Genomic DNA, 15537 nt, shown 5'->3' with positions numbered 1-15537 from the left:
CCCTGCTTCAAACTTAAAAAAAGCTTGGCAGTTAATTGTCAGTCAGTATGAATAACGGCATTATCCATGGCAACTCTACCAATCACAGTCCACTTGCTAACCAATCAGCAGTCCCCTCTCATGCATACTGAAAGTACTGGAACCATCTCTGATGGGTGCTGAGCCATGTCTGAAACTGGGGGAATTGGGTTTGCCACCCACAGGTGCCTAAAGAGCTTTCCAACCAAGACAGGCGCTTCAGCCTCTCCCTGTAGCTTAAACCCTCCAACCCTGGCAACATCCTTGTAAATCATTTCTAAACATTTTCACGTTTCACAACATCCTTCTGAAAGTAAGGAGACCAGAATTGGACAGAATATTCCAAAAGTGACTTAGAGCGTGGTGCGTGTATGGAATGAGTTGCTAGAGTATGTGGTGGAGGCTGGTACAATTACAGCATTAAAAGGCATTTGGATGGGTATCTGAAGAGGAAGGGTTTAGAGGGATATGGGCCAAGTGCTGGCAGGTGGGACTGGATTAGTTTGGGATATCTGGTCGGCGTGGAGCGAAGGATCTGTTTCCATGCTGTACTTCTCTATGACTCTAAGCCTCAGATCTTCAGTCTGGGTTGTGCTGCCACAGTATAGGAACTCTCTGACAACGACATGTTGCAGCAAATACAATGACATTAAAAGGTTATAGTTTCCTCTTTTAAATATGACATTACAATGAACAGCATTGACTGAACCAACAATAAGTTCGGAGTCACTATAAAATAAATACTCCAGCTTTATTTGTTAAGGGAGGAGGTGGAGTTGCACAAAAAGTGCAATTGTTTTTGTATTTTGTAAGATATCTCCTCACTGAGACCTAATTGGTCTTTTGTTACTTTGACTATTTTTTTAAGCCAGTATGTTACTGATAAAGTAACACAGTTTTGAGGTAAATTTTATGGAGACCAATTTTTATGTAGGTTTTGGTGGAATGTAAGTGTCATCATCAAAGCCATCATTTTTATCAATCATTAAGTGCTCTTAAACTGAATGACATTCAGGGCCATTTCAAAGTAAGAGCCACCCAGATTGCTGTTGTTCTTGAGTCACATGTAGGCCAGACCAGGTGAGGGCAGCAGGACATTAGGAAAGGCAGTTTCATGGTCTCTGTTATCATGAGTTATATTCAATTCTGAAATTTCCTTTAAAATGTAAATCCCACCAGGTGTCATACTGAGGCATGGAACCCACTCCCTCGACGATTAAGAGGATCTCTTGATTACTATGCATGACATTACCACTTTGCCACTACCTTCCCAACAATGATGGGGAAGCTAGATACACACTGAAGGAGAAATGTCTGGAAGGATATGCTGCCAGGGTGAAATGAAGACGGGTGGGGGAATGACATTTGTAAAAAAACATATGTAGCCTGGTCTTGTTGGGCTGAATGACATTGATTTGATATTACTGGATTTCAACTGTTACTGCGCACATCAACCCCAGCCTCTCAGACTGTCTTGGCCGCTCACCTTCCACCCTACCAACCTTCACATAAACCAAATCATCCGCCAACATTTCCGCCACCACCAAAAAGGCCCCACCACCAGGGATATATTTCCCTCCCCACCCCTTTCCACCTTCCGCAAAGACCGTTCCCTCTGTGACTACCTGGTCAGGTCCACGCCCCCCCACAACCCACCCTCCCATCCTGGCACTTTCCCCTGCCACCGCAGGAACTGTAAAACCTGTGCCCACACCTCCTCCCTCATCTCTATCCAATGCCCTAAAGGAGCCTTCCACATCCATCAAAGTTTTACCTGCACATCCACTAATATCATTTATTGTATCTGTTGCTCCCGATGCGGTCTCCTCTACATTGGGGAGACTGGGCGCCTCCTAGCAGAGCGCTTTAGGTAACATCTCCGGGACACCCGCACCAATCAACCACACCGCCCTGTAACCCGACATTTCAACTCCCCCTCCCACTCTGCCGAGGACATGGAGGTCCTGGGCCTCCTTCACCGTCGCTCCCTCACCACCAGACGCCTAGAGGAAGAACGCCTCATCTTCCGCCTCGGAACACTTCAACCCCAGGGCATCAGTGTGGACTTCACCAGCTTCCTCATTTCCCCTTCCCCCACCTCACCCTAGTTCCAAACTTCCAGCTCAGCACTGTCCCCATGAACTTGTCCGGACTTGTCCTACCTGCCTATCTCTTTTTCCACCTATCCACTCCACCCTCTCCTCCCTGACATATCACCTTCATCCCCTCCCCCACTCACCCATTGTACTCTATGCTACTTTCTCCCCACCCCCACCCTCCTCTAGCTTATCTCTCTAGGCTTCAGCCTTTATTCCTGATGAAGGGCTTTTGCCCGAACTGTCGATTTCGCTGCACTTTGGAAGCTGCCTGAACTGTGTGCTCTTCCAGCACCACTGATCCACGAAAATTTGCCTGCTGTCATAATAGTCGAGAGTGTGATGCTGGAAAAGCGCAGCAGCTCAGGCAGCACCTGAGGAGTGGGGGAATCGATGTTTCGGGCAAGAGTCCTTCATCAGGAGCCCTATTGTCCTACTGAAAAAGTAATGCAGTTTTGACAGCCCTACTGTCATAATGGGTCCATTCTAGATACCATCTCCCTTGTCCCTACATTCATCCCTGGAACATCTGGGTAACAAGGGCACCTACATCAAACTCCTATTTATTGACTTTCACTCTGTTTTGATCACCATAATTCCAATCAAACTCATCTCCAAACTCAGAGACCTAGGTCTCTGTTTTCCCCTCTGCAACTGGATCCTCACATTCCAGACCCACAGACGTCAGTGCTCTGCGTATTCAGCCCCTTATTATACACCTTATACACTCATGACTGCGTGGCCAAATTCCACTCGAACCCCATTTACAAACTTGCTGATGACTTCACCTTAGGACTTGGATCTCAAGCAACAACGGGACAGAATACAGGAAAGAGATAGAGAGCTTAGTGACATGATGTAAAGACAACAGTCTCACCCTCAATGTCAGTAAACCAAAGGAACCGGTGATTAACTTCAGGAAGCAGAGTGGAGGACATGCCCCTGTCTGTATCAATGGGACTGAGGTGGAGATGGTTGATAGCTTCACATTCTCAGGAGCAAACATCGTCAACAATTTGTCCTGGACCATCACATCGACATTGTAGTAAAGAAAGCACAACAATGCCTCTCCTTCCTCAGAAGGCTAAGGAAATGCAGCATGTCCACAATGACTCTGACCAGTTTTTGTAGATGCACCATAGCAAGCGTCCTATCCGGATGCTTCACAGCTCGGTATGGCAAACTGCTCTGCCCAGGACTGCAAGAGAGTTGTAAATGCAGCCCAGTCCCTTCCATTGACTCCATCTATACTTCCCACTGTCTTGGGAAAGCAGCCAACATAACCAAAGACCCCTCCTACCCCAATTATACTCTCTTCCATTGAGCAGAAGATAAAACAGTTTGAAAACACGGTTTAAGAACAGCTTCTCCCCTGCTGTTATCAGACTTGTGAACAGACCTTTCAGATATTAGAGTTGGTTTTTCCCTGCACCTTCTCTGTAGGCGTATCACCATATTCTGCAATCCGTTCTATTACCCTGTAAGGTGTGATTTGTCTGGTTAGAACTTAAACAATATTTTTCACTGTATCACGGTACATGTGACAATAATAATTCAAATCAAATCAAAATCATGATTGCAGTTCCCCATGTCCTCCATGCATGAATAACAAATTTAAACTCAAATTAAGCTGAGTTTAAGAAGAAATATCCAGTCTGGGTTTGACACTTTCCATTTGAAACAAAGACTCGCACGAGAATTCCTGGAGGCCTGGCATTCTTACCAGAACTCCATCAATAAACGCATTGATTTAGATCTCATCTACATTTCCTTGGAGAAAGGAACTGGAAATAACATCACTCACCTTAAGAAACCAAGACTTTATAAATAGAGAGGCAGGACATACCACCAGCGCTTCAGTGGAGAATCTCATTGATGATGTTACCCAGTCATGGTAACAAAAGGTCTGAAAACAAATCTTCCAGCTCAGCGAGCTAACCTACATCTATACTTTCCATGGTTGCTGGTTGTTTGTGTTGATTTATACTCACATTAAGCTTGCACATATTCTGAGATTGAATGGAGACTTGGGCTAACTTAATATCGCAACATGGAAGCAACATTCCAACAAAGAGTCACCAAATCAGGCTTTCCCTGGTGCTGATTTCTCTCCCACTGTGCAATTTGCTTTATTTGGAGCAGATGAAGATAATCTGAAGGGAAAGGTAGGTTTCAGCCCAACCCAGTGTCTATTTTGTTTGTAGACTCCACAATTTTACTGGAGTAATGTCAGGTTAGGTTGTTCAGCTCATCAACTCTGTCCTGGCTCTCTAAAAGACAAAATAGTTCCACTCCTCTGCCCTTTGTCTGTAGCCCTCAGTATTTTCTCCTTTGTGTGTTGATCCAATTCACCTTTGAAATGAATAATGAATTTACTTACATCAGCCGTTTAGATAGTACATTCCAAATGGTAAGAACTAGTTTCATTAAAAAAATGACAATTATCTGAAGTTTGTTTTCTGGTGAAGATGTTCCTGCTCCTGACATCAGTTTCTAAATATTTCTCAACATTGACCAGTACAAATATAGCCTCTACTGTCTCAGAACGTCAGCATCTATTGCCCTCCCATTAAATGGTGACAAAGAAAAATCACCAAAGCTAACTAGATTCAACACTTTTTGCCAGCATCCATCTTCACCTTTCTAAACTCATTTTGAGAAGAATCCCAGGGGTGAAAGGATAGCTTTCTGATATCATCTAACCCAGTTCCTGTTCAAAAATAAATCAAACTTCTGTAAAGCACAATGGGGAAAAGACCAAAAAAAATTTCAATGATTGCTTAACCACAGTTGACAACCCAGATAGCAAAAAGAGTTCAGATAATGTGGGATGCATTAAGGTAGTTTGACAAGTAAAATAAATTAAGCTGCTTATTGGATTTTGGAACTATTTCTGGAAAGCAAATATTCAATGTGAAAGATATGAATATTATTGGCACATAACATATTCAAGGAACATTACTTAAAACTAGAAATATATACATTCCACTGATTTGCTCTAAATTGGTACAGATTGTTAATTTTAAATAGCTATACTCCCATGCTGAGAAGGTGAGATTGTGTTGTAGACTTTCAGACCCCTCTGACAGAGGAAATGGTGCATGCAAGACTGAGAGGGGTTAAGGTACTGTGATGAGTCATTCAGTATTCCCAATCATTTTCAATTTCCATCGTTATAACACTGGACTTCCAAACTGCTCTTGGCCCAGCAGAGATAGCAGCACAGTGGGATACAGTTGGGAGGGAGTTGCCCTGGGAGGCCTCAATATTCACTCTGGACATCATGAAGGCTTCAGGTTAAACATGGGCAAGGAAACTTCCTGCTGATTACCACGTACTATCCTCCCTTGGCTTCTGGATCCGTACTCCTCCATTTTAACTTGTGCGAAGCACTGAAGGTAGCAGTGCATAAGATTAGATTAGATTAGATTACTTACAGTGTGGAAACAGGCCCTTCAGCCCAACAAGTCCACACCGACCCGCCGAAGCGCAACCCACCCACACCCCTACATTTACCCCTTACCTAACACTATGGGCAATTTAGCATGGCTAAAATGTATTCTGGGTGGGGGATTTCAATGTCCACTACCAAGCGTGCTCAGCAGCAGCACTACGGATTGAGCTGATCAGGTCCAAAGGACATAGCTGCTCGACTGGATCGAGGTAACCAACAAAAGGGAAAAACATACTTGTCCTCATCCATACCAATCTGCCAGCCGCAGACATGTGTCCATGACAATCCAGGTTTGTTCAATATATCATTTCAGTAATCTTTCGCTATAAATTCTGTGTCTTATGGTCATATAGTTCTTGTGGAGACAAGAATACCCTCCATCGGGTTATGTGGCACTATCGCCGTACTAAATGGGACAGACTTCAAACAGATCTCCTTAGTGCAAATAGTTTGGATGGAGCAGATTTGTCAGGTGTGTCCAGGAGGAATTCCTGACTCAATATGTAGATACACAGAATAAATGGGAGGCCATATTGGATTTGGTGCTTGGTAATGAGCCAGGACAGATGTCAGATTTCTCAGTGGGAGAGCATTTCGGTGATAGTGATCACAACTCTATGACCTTTACTATAGTCATGGAGAGAGATATGAGCAGATGGTATGACCATAAGGCCATAAGACATAGGAGTGGAAGTAAGTCCATTCGGCCCATTGAGTCCATTCCACCATTCAATCATGGCTGATGGGCATTTTAACTCCACTTACCAGCGTACTCCCCGTAGCCCTTAATTCCTCGAGACAACAAGAATCTATCAATCTCTGCCTTGAAGACATTTAGCGTCCCGGCCTCCACTGTACCCTGTGGCAATGAATTCCACAGGCCCACCGCTCTCCGCATTTCTATTCTGAATTGACCCCCTCTAATTCTAAGACTGTGTCCACGGGTCCTAGTCTCCTCGCCTAATGGAAACAATTTCCTAGCGTCCACCCTTTCCAAGCCATGTATTATCTTGTACGTCTCTATTAAGTCTCCCCTTAATCTTCTGAATTCCAATGAATACAATCCCAGGATCCTCAGCCGTTCCTCGTATGTTAGACCTACCATTCCAGGGATCATCCGTGTGAATCTCCGCTGGACACGTTCCAGTGCCAGTATGTCCTTCCTGAGGTGTGGGGGCCAAAACTGGACACAGTACTCCAAATGGGGCCTAACCAGAGCTTTATAAAGTCTCAGTAGCACATCGCTGCTTTTATATTCCAACCCTCTTGAGATTAGTGACAAGTATGGGCAAGTATTTAATTGGGGGAGGAGGAATTGAAATACTACTAGGCAGGAACTGTGGAGCATAAATTGGGAACAGACATTCTCAGGGCAATGCACAACAGAAATGTGGAAGTTGTTTAGGAAGCACTTGCTGCTGGGTAGGTTTGTCCCACTGAGGCAAGGAAGGGATAGTAGGATGAAGGAACCTTGGATTATAAGAGATGTGGAACATCTGGATGTAAGTTTGCTCGCTGAGCTGGGGTTCTCAGATGTTTCGTCACCATACTAAGTAATATCATCCAGTGAAGTGCTGGTGTTATGTCCTGCTTTCTATTTGTGTTTAGGTGGGACATCTAGTCAAGAAGAAGAAAGAAGCTTACTTAAGATTGAGGAAGCAAGGATCAGACATGGCTCTCGAGGGTTACAAGGTAGCCAGGAAAGAACTGAAGAATGGATTTAGGAGAGCTAGAAGGGGGCATGAAAAAGCCTTGGTGGGTAGGATTAAGGAAAACCCCAAAGGCATTCTACATTTATGTGAGGAACAAGAGATGGCCAGTGTGAGGGTAGGGTCAATCAGGGATAATGTAGGGAATCTGTGCCTGGAGTCGGAGGAGGTAAAGGAAGTCCTTAATGAATACTTGCATCAGTATTCACTAGTGAGAAGGAATTTGTCATTTGTGAGGACAGTATGAAACAGGCTGATATGTTTGAATAGGTTGATGTTTAGGAAGGAGGATGTCCTAAAAACTATACAAAACACAAGATTAGATAAGTCCCCTGAGTCAGACAGGATATAGCCAAAGTTATTATAGGAAGTGAGAGAAGAGATTGCTGTGCCTTTGGCAATGATCTCTGTGTCCTCACTGTCCACTGGAATAGTGCCAGATGATTGGAGGGTGGCAAATGTTATTCCCCTGTTCAAGAAAGGGAATAGGGATAATCCTGGGAATTACAGACCATTCAGTCTCACATCTATAGTGGGCAAAGTATTGGAGAGGATTCTAAGAGACAGGATTTATGATTATTTGGAAAACCAGAGTTTGATTAAAGATCGTCAGCATGGCTTTGTGAGGGGCAGGTCATGCCTCACAAACCTTACTGAATTCTTTGAGGATGTGACAAAACACATTGATGAAGGTAGAGCAGTGGATGTGGTGTACATGGATTTTAGAAAGGCATTTGATAAGGTTCCCTATGAAAGGCTCATTCAGATAGTAAGAAGGCATAGGATGTAGGTAAATCTGGCTGTCTGGATACAGAATTGGCTGGCCCATAGAAAACAGAGAGTGGTAGTAGATGGAAAGTATTTAGCCTGGAACTTGGTGACCAGTGCTGCTTCGCAGGGATCTGTTCTCGGACCTCTGCTGTTTGTGATTTTATAAATACTTGGATGAGGAAGTGGAAGGGTGGGTTAGTAAGTTTGCTGATGATATGAAGGTTGGTGCAATTGTGGATAGTGTGGAGGGCTGTTGTAGGTTGTAATGGGACATTGACAGAATTCAGAGCTGGAATGATAAGTGGCAGATGGAGTTCAACCTGGAAAAGTGTGAAGTGATTCACTTTGGAAGGTCGAATTTGAATACAGAATGCAAGGTTAAAAGCAGGATTCTTGGCAGTGTGAAGGAACAGAGGGTTGGGGTCTACATCCACAGATTCCTCAAAGTTGCCACCCAAGTTGATAGGGTTACATAGAACATATAGGCCATAGAAAAATACAGCGCAGTACAGGCCCTTCGACCCTCGATGTTGCGCTGACCAAAGCCTGCCTAACCTACACTAGCCCAATAACCTCCATTTGCTTATCCAATGCCCGCTTAAATGACCATAAAGAGGGAGAGTCCACCACTGCTACTGGCAGAGCACCCATGAACTCACAACCCGCTGAGTAAAGAATCTACCCCTAACATCTGTCCTATACCTACCACCCCTTAATTTAAAGCTGTGTCCCCTAGTAACAGCTGACTCCATTAGCGGAAAAAGGTTCTCACTGTCAACCCTATCTAAACCCCTAATCATCTTGTACACCTCTATCAAATCTCCCCTAAACCTTCTTTTCTCCAATGAGAACAGCCCCAAGTGCCTCAGCCTTTCCTCATACGATCTTCCTACCATACCAGGCAACATCCTGGTAAACCTCCTCTGCACCCGTTCCAGTGCCTCCACATCCTTGCTATAGTATGGTGACCAAAACTGCACACAATACTCCAGATGAGGCCGCACCAGAGTCTTATACAACTGCACCATGACCTCAGGACTCCGGAACTCAATTCCTCTACCAATAAAGCCCAGTACACCATATGCCTTCTTCACAGCACTATTTATCTGGGTGGCAACTTTCAGAGATCTGTGTACATGGACACCAAGATCCCTCTGCTCATCCACACTACCAAGTAGCCTACCATTAGCCCAGTAATCCATCTTCTTGTTACTCCTACCAAAGTGAATGACTTCACACTTAGCTACATTGAACTCCATTTGCCACCTTTCTGCCCAGCTCTGCAACCTATCTATATCCCGCTGTAACCTGCCACATCCTTCTTCGCTGTCCACCACTCCACTGACTTTCGTGTCATCCGCAAACTTGCTCACCCAGCTTTCAAGCCCCTCCTCTAGATCATTTATAAAAATGACAAACAGCAATGGTCCCAAAACAGATCCTTGTGGAACACCGCTGGTAACTGCACTCCAAGATGAACCTATACCATCAACCACTACCCTCTGTCTCCTTCCAGCCAGCCAATTCTTAATCCAAACCTCTAATGCACCCTCAATGCCATACCTCCGTAGTTTTTGCAGTAGCCTACCATGGGGTACCTTATCGAATGCCTTGCTAAAATCCATATACACCACATCTACTGCTTTACCCTCGTCCACTTCCTTGGTCACCTTCTCAAAGAGCTCAATAAGGTTTGTGAGGCACGACCTGCCCTTCACAAAACCATGCTGACTATCCTTGTTAAGAAGATGTATGGTATTTTGGTTTTCATTAGCAGGGGGATTGAGTTTAAGAGCTGCGAGGTTAGGCTGCAGCGCAATAGAACCCTGGCTAGACCACACTTCGAATATTGTGTTCAGTTCTGGTTCGCCTCATTATCGGAAGGATGTGGAAACTTCATTGAGGGTGCAGAGCAGATTTACCAGGTTGCTACCTGGATTGGAGGGCATGTCTTCTGAGGGAACTAGGACTGTTCTCCTTGGAGCAAAGAAGGATGAGAGGTGACTTGATAGAGGTGTACAAGATGATGAGAGGCATAGTGGATAACCAGAGACTTTTAACCAGGGCAGAAATGGCTATCACAAGGGGCCACAATTTTAAGGGGATTGGAGGAAGGTATAGGGGAGATGTCAGAGATACGTTCTTTACACAGAGAATGGTGGGTCTGTGGAATGCACTGCCAGTGGTGATAGAAGAGTCAGATATTTTAGGGACATTTAAGCAACTCCTGGACAGGCACATGGAAGATAGTACAATGAAGGGTATGTAGGTTAGGATTAGGATAAAAGGTTGGCACAACATCAAGGGCCAAAGGGCCTGGACTGTGCTGTACTGTTCTATATTCTATGCTCTATGTTCTATCTAGCAATTCAAGACTGGGCATCCATAAGACACAACCTGGAACCTCATGGCCTGGCATATCCCCCACTCAACCATTAGCATCAACCCTGGTTCAATGGAGAATGCAGGACGACATGCCAGGAGCAGCACCAGGCAGACATGAAAATGAGGTGTCAATCTGGTGAAGCTACTAAACAGGACTATCGAACATAGAACATTACAGCACAGTACAGGCCCTTTGGCCCTTGATGTTACGCCAACCTGTCATACCAACCTTCGAGGAGAAAGTGAGGTCTGCAGATGCTGGAGATCGGAGCTGAAAATGTGTTGCTGGAAAAGCACAGCAAGTCAGGCAGCATCCAAGGAACAAGAGGGAGGAAGAGAGCTTCTTCAAGGAAGGCATCCTTGCAAGAGGATTCGCAGTAGATTAAAATCTTCGAGGAGAAAGTGAGGTCTGCAGATGCTGGAGATCGGAGCTTGGATTCCTGAAGAAGGGCTTATGCCCAAAACATCGAATCTCCTGTTCCTTGGATGCTGCCTGACCTGCTGCGCTTTTCCAGCAACACATTTTCAGCTCATACCAATCTGAAGCCCATCTAACCTACACTATTCCATGTACATCCATATGCTTGTCCAATGACGACTTAAATGTACTTAAAGTTGGCAAATCTACTACCGTTGCAGGCAAAGCATTCCATACCCTTACTATTCTCTGACTACTTGAATGCCAAACTGCATCGGCAGCAAGTGATAGACAGAGCTAAGCGATCCCACTACCAATAGATCCGATCTAATCTCTGCAGTCGGGCCACATCAAGTCCTGAATGATGGTGGACAAATAAACAACTTTGCTGGGTCCACTGCTTTTTATCATTTATATAAATGATTTGGATGTTGAAATAGGAGGTATGGTTAGTAAGTTTGCAGATGACGCCAAAATTGGAGGTGTATTGGACAGTGAGGAAAGTTACGTCACAGCACAACGGGATTTGATCAGATGGGCTAATGAGCCAAGGAGTGGCAGATGGAATTTAATTTAGATAAATGTGAGGTGCTGCATTTTGGAAAGGCAAATCAAGGCAGGACTTATACACTTGGTAAGATCCTGGGGAGTGTTGCTGAACAAAGAGACCTCAAAGTGCAGGTTCATAGCTCCTTGAAAGTGGAGTTGCAGGAAGACAGGATGATGAAGAAGGCATTTGGTATGCTTGTATTAGTCAATGCATTGAGTAAAGGAGTTGGAAAGTCATGTTGCAGCTGTACAGGACATTGGTTAGACCACTTTTGGAATACTGCATGCAATTCTGGTTTCCCTGCTATAGGAAAGATGTTGTGAAACTTGAAAGGGTTCAGAAAAGAATTACAAGGATGTTCCCAGGGTTGGAGGGCTTGAGCTAAAGAGGGAAATTGAATAAGCCAGGGCTGTTTTCCCTGGAGTGTCAAAGGCTGAAGGGTGACCTTATAGAGGTTTATAAAATCATGATAGGGCGAATAGACAAAATCTGTTCCCTGGGGTGGGGGAGTCCAAACCTAGAGGGCATTGGTTTAGGGTGAGGGGAATGATTTAAAAGTGACCTCAGGGGCAACTGTATCAGAGAGAGGAGGGTACATGTGCAGAGTGAACTGCCAGAGGAAGTGGTGGAGGTTGGTACAATTGCAGCATTTAAAAGGCAGCTGGATGGGTATATGAATAGGAAGGGTTTGGAGGGATTTAGGCAGAGTGCTGGCAAATGGGACTAGATTTATTTAGGATATCTGGTTGGCATGGATGAGTTAGAGCGAAGGATCTGTTTCTGTGCTATATATCTCTATGACTCTATAAGTCACTGGAGGAGGAGGTTCCACAAATATCTCCATCCTCAATGATGGGAGAGCCCAGTACATTAGTGCAAAAGGTAAGGCTGAAGCTGTCGCAACAATCTTCAGTCAAAAGTGCCTAGTGGATGATCCATCTGAGCCTCCTCCAGTGGTCCCTAGTATCACTGATACCTGTCTTCAGCCAATTTCATTCACTTCACATCAAGAAATGGTTGGAGACACTGGATACTGCAAAGGCTATAGATCCTGACAACATTACTGAAGACTTATGCTCCAAAACGTGCCACTCCCCTAGCCAAGCTGTCCCAGTACAGTTGCACACTGGCATCTATCCAACAGTGTGGAAAATTACTACATAAGTCCTGTTCACAAAACCAGGACAAATCCAACCCAGCCAATTACCATCCCATCAGTCTAATCTTGATCATCATGGAAAGTGTCATCCACAGTGCTATCAAGCAGCACCTGCTCAGCAACAATCTGCTCAGTGACCCCCAGTTTGGGATCCCCCAGGGCCACTCAGCTCCTGACCTCATTACAGCCTGGGTTCAAACACGGACAAAAGAGCTGGATTCCAGAAGGGAGGTGAATCTATGAAACTATGACGAGGAGATCCAACACAGGATTAGCTGTGGGAGTTCAGCCTTCTAGAAACTATGGCAGAGAATGTTTAGTAGTTGAGACTTTGAACTGAACTAAAGTCCTATGATATGAAGCAGTTGTTGCCAGCACACTCCCGCACTGCAGGACCTGGGAGAGTGGTTGGGGCGAGTTGCCTCACTCCCTTTAAACAGTACCTGGATGAGCACTTGACATAACATTCAAGGCTGTGGGCCAAGTGCTGGGAAATGGGTTTGGTTTGAATGTCAGGCCTTCTCATGTATGGGTGTAGACTTGATGGGCCAAAGGGCCTTTTTTGCTCAGTATGATTCTGTGAGAATTTGTTTCTTTTTGCTTGTGATTTCTGACCATCCAATTTCTGCAGGGCTGTTTGTGAATGAATGTATCTGTTTGCATTGAAACAGAATGGAGTTTACATTTACAGTGCAGTCATTAATAATCTGTTTTCTCCTCTTGCTAAAGGATAAATTTGTTTCAAATCAATATACTTTTTTGTTTATTGATGAAACCTGACATGTGTCATTTGTCCTAGACAGTATAGAAGTCAGGCAAGTTAACCATTTAGTGATTCAACTGGTTGTTGATACCAGCAGTCGATTCCTTCTCTAATGAGCAAGCAGCCTATGGTCCTCTGAGACTATGGTGACTTTACCTTTGCCTTGTACATTTGTGAAGATTCATGGAGTAATGGGGCTTGATTACCAATGCTCTGCCCCTGTCAGTGTTGTGACAACACACGTTGTTAATGGGCACAGAAGATTTGGTATGGGATTTAAAGATACACTGAGATCAGTGGACATGGATGATGGCCAGGCAAGTTTTCTAATGGTCTTGCCTGGCTGTGATAAGGGTAATGGCTTGGATGGGGCAGGGAGATGCCAACATATAACAAAGGGGTCTTGGATGGAGGTAGCAATTGGAAAGCATCGTCCAAGCTTGAAGATATTCCCGCTGAGCAGTGGGAAGGTGAGGCACTATGTCAATCCAAATTTTATTGAATTCAAACCCAAGCCTGAATGTGTTAGGCTGAGTTGAAATAGACTGTATTACTCAGACAGCAACGTTTTGGGTGCTGAAAGATGCTGCATTGTCACCACTGGCATGTCAAAGTGGTGCCAGAGTTTCATCAACGCTGATCTCTGTATATCTGTGGAACTGGAGTGTCAACCACCCAGACAAAACCAGAAAGGTTACTATAGGATTTCACTAAGTAGACCAGTGGGCCAGTGATGTTTGTGTGAGTTATTGGCTGTCGGTTTGAAACAATGGAAACACTTACATACACACAATGATTTATGAGCCTCATGCTTTGATTCAGACTTTACAGCTTTTCCATTCATTGTGTAATGTTAAAAAAGTTATTACTCATTGGCCACTTGAAGAAAACTTGGCAAATTCTGTGAATAAATGACCCAATTTCAGTTTTATGTCATTCATTTGGACCTTTCACCTTTCCTCAAATTGATTCCATGGTAAAAGGGAATTTTCTACTCCAGGAGGTGGTGTGCTGGGAGATAGGGAGGGCAGCATGTCAGCAGTGTACCTAAATCCCACCTTCCCAATCCTACTGGAACTCAGCTCTGGACGGGAAGGCTCACGGTAAACCTCATGCTCTACTGTCAACTGAGATTCTTGTGAGGCAGATTAAGGATCATTTAAAACTTCATCCCACTGTCCCACTGCCAGATAGAATCAGACCTGTCACCAGACCCTCCAATTGCTTATCATCACGTTGTAGAGAGGGGCTGGAGTCCCTCAGTCAAAGGCAGGGACTGATTTAGGGGCTGGAGAGTTCCTGATGGGAGCCAGCCAGCTGACCTGACTTCCAGCTATCTGACCCCAACTTCAGCCCAACATCACGTACCTTTATCCTGGCTCCTTGGCAATTCCAGCACTTTGGGAAACTCTTCTGGGATACCGCTGAGCCTGATCAATACCAGCCTCTGATTGGTGACCAACTCTCACTGTTTGGGCACTTCTGGGTCTTGATTCTAGGTCTGTGGTGCCCTGGCAATTGCCTGATTAACATCTGTATGAGCGAGCCTCTTCTTGAAGAGGCACTGGGGCTCTCACTGCCTCTCCAGCCAGTCATTGAAAGCTCCATTAGCTCAAAGCCCATCCATTATGGCTCTGAAACAACTTTTATCCAGGTAGGTGCTATTCCTTGCTCTTTCCCTGTATCCCTGCAAAGTTTCCTTTTTGGAGTATTCACCAGGTTGCTTCTGAACTACCCCTCCACTATGCCTCCAGAAAATTACACAATAGGACCAATTCTAAAGTCCCCAGTGTCACTAGCTTAATTTGTGGCATTTAATTTTGCACTTAAAGCAGGAAATACAAGATCTTCCGAGTGTGACTGTAGCCATTCTTTGTGTTTGTTGGTGCAGAGTCAGATAATGTTCAGTCGGAAATGTAAGAAGTGTTTCAATGGACCCAGACCGCACAGCCAATTGCAGAATACCCGTCTGGTGCTGATCAGTAGGCTGGATGCATTGGCAGAGCTCATGTCTACACCACTGCAGCCTTTCCAGGAAACAGTGCTCGAGACTCTCCTGACCATCAACGTGCACTGTCGCGATGTGCTGAGTGAGCTTATTGACAAGAAGATTGTCAGAGAAGACGACTTTGAATGGATCAGGTATTAACTAACTTCAAATGACAGGTATTGTTTCTGTCAAATGTTTGGGGTGAGGGAAGGGAGACGTTTAAA

General features: G+C 44.7%; 1 protein-coding gene across 1 annotated transcript in view; it reads left to right on the top strand.

The window, feature by feature from the left end:
- LOC132832876 (dynein axonemal heavy chain 6-like) overlaps positions 1 to 15537 on the top strand; it is a 670564-nt gene that overhangs the window by 154941 nt on the left and 500086 nt on the right. The window contains exon 24 of the mRNA XM_060851082.1: positions 15215 to 15465. Within this exon, the coding sequence (XP_060707065.1) occupies positions 15215 to 15465 (251 nt within the window). The remainder of the gene's footprint in view (positions 1 to 15214; positions 15466 to 15537) is intronic.

Source organism: Hemiscyllium ocellatum, chromosome 3, assembly GCF_020745735.1.
Source record: "Hemiscyllium ocellatum isolate sHemOce1 chromosome 3, sHemOce1.pat.X.cur, whole genome shotgun sequence".
NCBI lineage: Eukaryota > Metazoa > Chordata > Chondrichthyes > Orectolobiformes > Hemiscylliidae > Hemiscyllium > Hemiscyllium ocellatum.
Note: the sequence above shows the minus strand (reverse complement) of the source record. Positions and strands in the feature narration are given on the sequence as shown.